General features: G+C 29.5%; 1 protein-coding gene across 1 annotated transcript; it reads left to right on the top strand.

Annotated features, from left to right (window-relative positions):
- Window positions 1-447: 447 nt before the first annotated feature.
- Window positions 448-7,944, top strand: LOC129965840 (HEAT repeat-containing protein 1-like). Its single transcript, XM_056080059.1, has one exon. It carries the CDS (start codon window positions 535-537, stop codon window positions 6,811-6,813), a length of 6,279 nt encoding a protein of 2,092 aa, XP_055936034.1. The 5' UTR covers window positions 448-534; the 3' UTR covers window positions 6,814-7,944.
- Window positions 7,945-8,190: the final 246 nt, after the last annotated feature.

Raw genomic sequence — 8,190 nt, forward strand, 5'->3', positions numbered from 1 at the left:
CAGATAAATTATATCAATCATGATTTACTTAAATTAATAAATTAAATATTAATTAAAATTTATAAATTTTAATAATACTAATTAATATTTTTTTATTAAAAGCGTGATTAAAATAATAGATATTTGGAACAAATATTTAAAAATAATCCTAGCAAAAATATTTGCTATTCAAAAAATAGTGGACGGTACACCACTTATCCCTTGAACCCATTTTCGCTTCAACTAACTTTGGTGAATGCCCTCTAACATATTATTTGGTTTAAAAAAAAATTATCCACATATTTATATTATATAGCTTAATTGAATTTTTTCTTGTATTTCCAGTGCCATTTAATTCGATCAGTGATGCTTAGCCTAACTGCACCCATTAAAAATTGTTTTTAACTTCAACCACCGAAACTGTTTTTAACTTCAACCACCAAAACTGTTTTTAACTGTACTCGGCAACGTGTGTGTGAATTTAATTTTTACGCTACTTTATGGTATGGAAATTTCTTTTCTCTGATCGTAGATTGTTAAGAAAAAATTATCAACATGGCTGGAGAAACTGCTTTAGCGAGACAGCTCAAGAAATTAGCTGTTCCTCAATCAAATTTGCTTATTCAAGACAAATTAAGAAAGTCTTTCTTATTTGACTATCGAGATGCTGCTAGTTTGGGTCGAGATGAAATATTTGCTTATGGAACAAATGGACTAGAAAAACTTAAATTGTCCAATCCAATGTTTTCAAAATTCGAACAGAATCTATTTCATGTTACTTACAAGGAAATGGAACGATCTGTTCAAACCGCTAGCGTCAATAAGAAATTGGATGAAAAGATAACTGAATTTCTTCGAATGCTGTCGCCGCTTGTTACATTTAGAGCTGCCCATGAAGCATTGGAGTGGCTGATATATCGATTCCATATCCATCTGTATAATACAGATGATCTAATGGCTTGTGCTTTACCTCACTACTACTCTTCTACATTTGTTCGTATTGTGCAACTTCTAGATCTTAATGATCCAAACTGTCGATGGTCTTGGCTATTATCTGTGCAAAAATCTGGCGTTCCACTTGAAAAGTCGGCAATTTTGAATCGTATCAATGGTGATAGAGGTTTCAAAAAATTTATCTGTGATATGGTTCCCAATAGCTTAAAAGTTTTCAAAAGCTGTGAATCTCTTGCAAATCCAGTTGTCTCTTTCGCTATGCTGTCCGTCTACGAAGCTCTATGCAAATGTGAATACGTAACTGATAGCATGGTCACTTTTTTGTTTCCATACATTTCGGAAGGTCTTAAATCCGGTCATTATGATTGCATGTGTTCATCATATTTAATTATATCAGCAATTGTAATGAAAGTAAAGTTAGCAGATATAGTGCTTTTTGAATTAATGACTAAAGTTTTTGAAAATTTTAAACCTGAATTAGCAACAGAAGCATTTGAATTATTGGTACTGATATTCCAACAGCAGTCAGTAAAAAAGATGCCAAATAAATTTTTGAAATTATTAATCTCTATTGAAGATTATATGGATCATTTTGTATATATGTCAGAACATTATGATGTTTCATCTCTGATTAGAGCAATTATCAAGAAGGCTGTACCATACACATTAAGTTCAGAGTTACGTAAACCTTCTTTAAAGAAATGTAAGAACTCAACAATGTTTTGCATAGTTTTAGTGAAATCTCTAAAACTGAATGAAAAGAATGTTGTTATTTTTGTTAAATTAATTCTGAAAATCTATTTGAAGCTGCAAAGTAAAACGGAACGGAATGGAAAGTCAATGGAAAGGGTAGCTAAAATGCTTTTAGCAAGCTTAGAAAATAAATACCCAGAATATTTTGATAAAGCTGTAGAAATCTATTTTAAAAAGGAAAATGGGAAGCATAAAAACAAAATTTGTAAATTAATTAATGAATCAGTTAGTAGTTTGAAAAATAAAGTGGTTGTTGATACTCAAACCACTTTGGTTCTGGGTGTTAATCATGCAAATGCTCATATTAGGAAGAGTTCAATGAGATATCTGTTAAAACAAGCAGCGTTAGGGCAAATTTCTGATGTGAGCTTTATTGAGAGCACACTTTATGACAGATTAAGTGATGATTGCCCTCATGTTGTATTGGAAGTCTTGGCCTCTCCTCAAATTCTATTGGACTTTATTGATAAGCAGAAACTTCTTGTGGCTTTTGAGCAAATTTTTAAAAGAAAAATCAATAGGAAATCGGATTGGTATCAAGTGCAAATGAAATGTTTGGATATAATATGTGAATATTATCTCAATGACGGCCATTTAGCTTTTGAGATATTTTCTACTCTTATGCCCTTTATATTTCCTCTTCAAACTGACACAAGTGAAGGATTTCATCAAATCATGAGTTCAAAACTTAAGACTTTTCTTCCTATTCTTCAGGTGCTTCATGTACCAGAAGATTTCATCACTTCAAATTTTAGAAGTGACAAGGAGCCTATGTCGGATCAAGTTTTACTTGAGATGAATTTTTCTATTATTTCTTCTATTAAAGAATATATTACTCTATTAGATAGTTCTTCAAAATCCCTTTTTCTAATATTTTTGATGCAAAAAAGTGAAGATAAAGCGAACAATTCAATTGGTTTCATTTTTACATTGACTGTTGGGTATGCACTTGTTTCTGATGATGAATTAGAGCAAAAATTTGTTTGGATTGAACATTTGCTAACGTTCTTTAAATCATTAACAACTCATAAGATATTGGATGAAGAATTTTCTGAAAGTATTGATGAAGAAACGCTCTCTGAGAAATATGTTGAAGCACTTCAAAAAGGATATTTTCCTAGTTTAGCTGTTTATTATACATTCTACAAGATAATAATAGAAGTGAAATTAGATTTCAGTTTATCTAATAATTTATGGCTACCTAAGGAAAATAATTCTCGATTTACTTCAGTTTCAATTTTGACATTAATGTATGAATTTTGTATTAACCAAATTATTAGTTGTAAATTATCTGTACAGAGTTTCAAGCTATTACTTACAGTCTTATTACAAACCAGGTTTGAATCAATTCATCATTTGTTTTGCTTTTTATCACATTTGTGGTCAAATCCTTTTGATGTTATTCCCTGTAATCTCCAAACAGCTGCACTGAAAACTGCCATAGAATCCTGTAAAGATGTTACTACATTAGATTGGTTTTTTCATAATGGTCAAATGTTTATTTGTTTACTGAAGGCTATAGCTTCACCTGATACAGAAGTTTGTAAAACTGGCTTAGAATTGTTATCATCATTATTGCACCAAGCAGAGAAATCAAATACTGCTTTTGAAGTTTTGGCAGAATATATTAATGAAAGCTGTGAAGAAATTTCTTTAGATAATGATCAATGTTATTTTATTGTTAATAAGTGGTTGAATCCTGCTGCAGAAGTTTATAGTTTACAAAATTCAACCTGTGTATCTGAATTCAAAAGTCAGCATTCTGTCTTGGAAGAATTTATTAAAATCTTATCAGATAAAAATTCACCTAATTCAATTAAATTAACTATTTTGTTATGTTTGCATGGAACTGAAAGTGCTGGTCTTTTATCAGCATATATTCCTTTATTAAATGAATATCTCTTTTATTTTATTGAAAGAAAATCTTCAAGTGATCAACTGTACATAAGTGTCTTGGAATTGTTGATTCAGAAATTCTCATCCATAACTGCTGTTTGTCTGAAGGACAACTGTATAGAAACTGAAACTTTTTTTAAATGTGTGCAACTTATTAAATTTGATAATACAGAGAGTAGGTCTCTACAAACTTTAATTTTAAAGTGCTTAACAAGAGAATTCTTTATAGCAATTCCATCTATTACAGTTCAAAAGAAATTGCTTGATACCCTTTTGGATTTTTATTTGAATTCATCATCAAATGTTGGTGTCAAACTGAAAAAAGTTCTAGAAAAATTATCTACTTTTGCTTATATGATCATTAAAGAATTCCAAGACAAAGAAACTTCACTAAAACAAACTACTTTAAAAGATTTGAAGAAGTTAAAATTTAAAGAGGACAATTCAAATTTGGTTGAAGGCAAGACTTGGAAAAAAATAACTGTTTTATTAGAAATCATACAAAGCAAATCAAAATTAGACAAAAGGGAACTTTTAATCCCTGAGCTTTTCAATCTTTTGAACAAAACCTTGAGTTTTGATTCTCGGTCTCCTGTAGAATATGTAAAACAATTGATTCTATCTACTATACATAATTGCTGTCAGAATTTGGGTAGCAATAGATTAGATGAAAGACAATTCAAAGTTGAATTGATTGTCCAATGTATTAGATCTTCAACAAATCCTAAAACACATCACCAGTCATTACTTCTGCTGAATTTAGCTGCAACTATGTTTCCTGAATATGTGCTTAGTAATGTTATGTCAATTTTTACTTTTATGGGATCTAGCCTTGTACGTCAAGATGATAGTTACAGTTTTCAAGTTATTTCACAGACTATTGAGACAATTGTTCCATCTTTGCTTGCTGCTAGCAGTTTCCAGAAAGAAAATGATGCAATGCAAATTGTTGCTTCTGTTATTCGTGTGTTTGTGGACTCCCTTTCTGATATTCCTCAACATCGACAGTTGCCTCTCTTCCATAAATTAATAATCACACTTGAACCTTCACAATACCTGTGGATACCTTTAGCTCAGATATGTGATCAGTATGCTACTGTATTTCACAGTATGTTATCAAGTGATGAAAGTGAATGGAAAAATGCCCCTACTTTGGAATTTGCTATAAACTTACTCAAATTATTTACTCCATCCGTTCAAATTGATACTTGCATCAATTTATTAAATTTCTTGTCAATGCTGCCTGATCATAAGGAACAATCTGCATTAGAACAGGAAGTATCATATAATTTTACTGAACCTTTCAATGTGTCAGCTCATTCAGATCAGCAATTACAAATGTATAAATGTAATGTCTTATCGTGTATCAACATATGGCTTTCATCACAAGTTTTTGTTAGTCAGGTATCAGAATTAGATACAAAAGCGTTGTTCAGCTTAGAAGAAAAGTATGAAGAATTGTTAGAAAAATCTTTAAACTATTTACAACATCAAAGAAATGCAAAGCATCTGGACACAGATAAAAGTAAGAATGCCTACAGCTTATTTCCATTGCTGTTTGATTTGGTTGGACATATAAATGCTTTGCTTCCTGGTAGTTTATTTATTCGAGTTGTTCGACGTTTACTGAAAAACCCTGAAGCAGCCATCCAAAAAAGGGCTATTGAATTGCTGAACATTAAATTAGAACAGCAGCAATATATTTTCACAGAAGAAAACCATAAGCCTTTGTTAAAACTTTTAAATCCTCTGTTAAAGGTTGTGCAAAAAAAAGACTTGGCTTCTATGGAAGAAAATTCTATACTGAACCAACAAACAGCTTTGTATGCTTTACATTTGCTAACAAAAGTTATTGGTGCTAAATATCCTTCTAAATTCCATAAAGTGTTAAATGTGACAATACAGATTTTGAAAGATAATGAAAATGAAGCATTGACTGTAAATGCCCTTCTTTGTCTTGCCCAATTATGCAGTTCATTAAATATTGATGTGTTACCTCAATTAAATACTTTCATGCCTATAGTTATTGGATTTTTGTCTGATTACCAAACTCTGTCTTTGAATGACTGCCTAATTTTGGGAATTGTTACAGCTTTGTTTAACATTGTGGAAAATCTTGGTGTGTTTTTAAGTTGTTATATGCAGTCCATTGTTACTGGTATTTGCATGCTTTCTTCAAAATATATCCAATTTAATAAAAAAGTGCTCCATGAAAAACTTCTAGCTTTTCAGACAGTTTTGGCCAAAGATGTTGATTTAAGAATTTTATTGACAGCTATTGATGGTAGTTACTCAAGCGTAAAAACATTGGATCATGATGCTATTGTTCCATTAATGACCATATTAGAGGGTAAATTGAATAATTGTTCTTATACCGATGTTGAAACATATTCTTCTCAAATAGAACAGTTTTGTATCGAGTTGCTTGATTTTCGTAATTCTTCAGATTTAAATGAACCTGTTTCTCCTATTGAATCGAGTATAATTTCTGTTGTGAAAACTTTTGTGATGAAATTGCCTGTATCTAATTTTTACAATTTCTTCCAAAAGTTATATCATTGGGCCACAGCCACTATACCAAAATTGAAACTCAGACGTTTCACATTCTATAATCTAACATGCCATTTATCAAAGAGCTTGAAAAGTTTATTCCTGATACCAGCTAAAACTTTCCTGAAACATGCTGCTTCAGATTTAGATTCAAACAATGTATCTAAAACCAAAACTATTGACTTTGCTGATAATTCTGGTATGTTATATCAGTATCTTAATAATATTTTAGAAACTCTAAACACTTGTTTCCTTCATGATGATAATAAACTTGTAGATAAAGATAACTTTGATTTCTTAATGCAACCATTGGTTGACCAATTGGAGAATTTAACGAGTGCTGATGAAAAATCTTACCAAAAGAGGATTAGTAACTATTTATCTAGTTGCATTGCTCGATTTATGGCCACTGTATCTGATAACACATTATGGAAGAAACTAAACTATCAAATTTTATTGAAAACAAGACATGATTCTCCAGTAGTAAGATTTGCTACTATCCAAGTGATTCGAGAGGTTGTTACTGTAATGGGAGATAACTATCTTGTTTTATTGCCTGAATCCATACCATTCTTAGCAGAAATTATGGAAGATGAAAGTACTGAAGTTGAACAAGAATGTAATTCTGTAATTACAGAAATGGAAAAAATTTTAGGTGAACCCATTAGAAAATATTTCTAGAACTGAATTGCAATTTTAATATATATATTTTTTTATGTAAACTCAGCAATAGTAAAATTTAATCTCTTAAAAAGTGATAATCTCCCCCTTCCCCCAGAAAAGTTACATTTTATGCCAACATTTTTGTTGAGTAAATGCTATCACTAAAAAAGAAAGAAAAATATAGAATTTCTTCTATTAATCATATTCATTATTTTTTTATAATTTCAGAAATTTTACTATTTCTGTATTGCATGAAAAAGATATTGTTTATTTTACATTTGTAATTATTGATTAGTACTAATTTTTGAATTTTTTTAAATTATGAATTTGACATGAAACTTGCCTTTAAACAATACTATTCATTTCTTTATTTAACAAAATTCTTTGTTTCATTTAACAAAATTAAGTTTTAAAAATCATTTATTAAATTTAAAATCTGCATATTCTTCTGTCATTTTTTGTTTGGTTTAATTTATGTTGCAAGTGAGAGCAAATTGTGGATGTGTATTTAATTATTGGTAAATTTGTTATTTCATATTTAGTTATTTGCCAGTTTTGAAATGCGAAACTTTTTTATATACAAAATTAAGAATTTAATAGTGGATGCAGAGCACCTGTTTCAGAAATTACAAGTAATTTCATTTACAAGTCTCTGAATATAACAGAAAAATTGATCATTCTTCTTAGACTTTCTTTTTAAATTAGTTGTGCTATCTTGAAATAATAAAACTTTTGCATTTTGCCTAATATTTAGAAACCTATTTTGCTAAACAGTTTTAAAATGTTTCATTTCTTTTAAATTGATTCTTTCTCTTTACTCGCATTTAACCATAGGAGCCCCATTTGCCTGATGTTGTCAAGTATTTTGGGGCAGTTAAATGAGTTTAAGAGGTGAAAGGTATTTCTCCATGAGTGCTTATTTAATTGTCTCAAAGCACCTAAGTCAGGCCCCTATCAAATGTTGCAGTCAGGGCTCATAGGGTTAAATGTTATATTAAAGAAATGTTATAATTTGTTACTAATTTAATGATTCTTCATAAGTTGTTTTCTCAATGTTATTTTATTCCTGAAATATCAGCAATTCTTATTTATGTTAATTTTCAAGGTTTTTTTTATTCTTATTGGTAAACAATTTTTTATATATATACATAGAAGGTTGTAAATAAATGTTTGTATTTTATTGGTTGTTGTTTTTTATATATATTTCATGATGTGAAAGTTACATTTTAAAGTGTTTTTTTTTCTTTCAAGGTAGTAATATATTCTAGAAATAGTTTTATAAACTTAATAAAAAAAAACATACATCTTATTTATATACCAGATGTTTAAAATAGTTTCAGTAATGAAATCAATATTCAAGTATCATATCTCATTTCTAATATTTTATATGAATAT

The sequence above is a fragment of the Argiope bruennichi genome, chromosome 4 (genome assembly GCF_947563725.1).
Source record: "Argiope bruennichi chromosome 4, qqArgBrue1.1, whole genome shotgun sequence".
Taxonomy (NCBI): domain Eukaryota; kingdom Metazoa; phylum Arthropoda; class Arachnida; order Araneae; family Araneidae; genus Argiope; species Argiope bruennichi.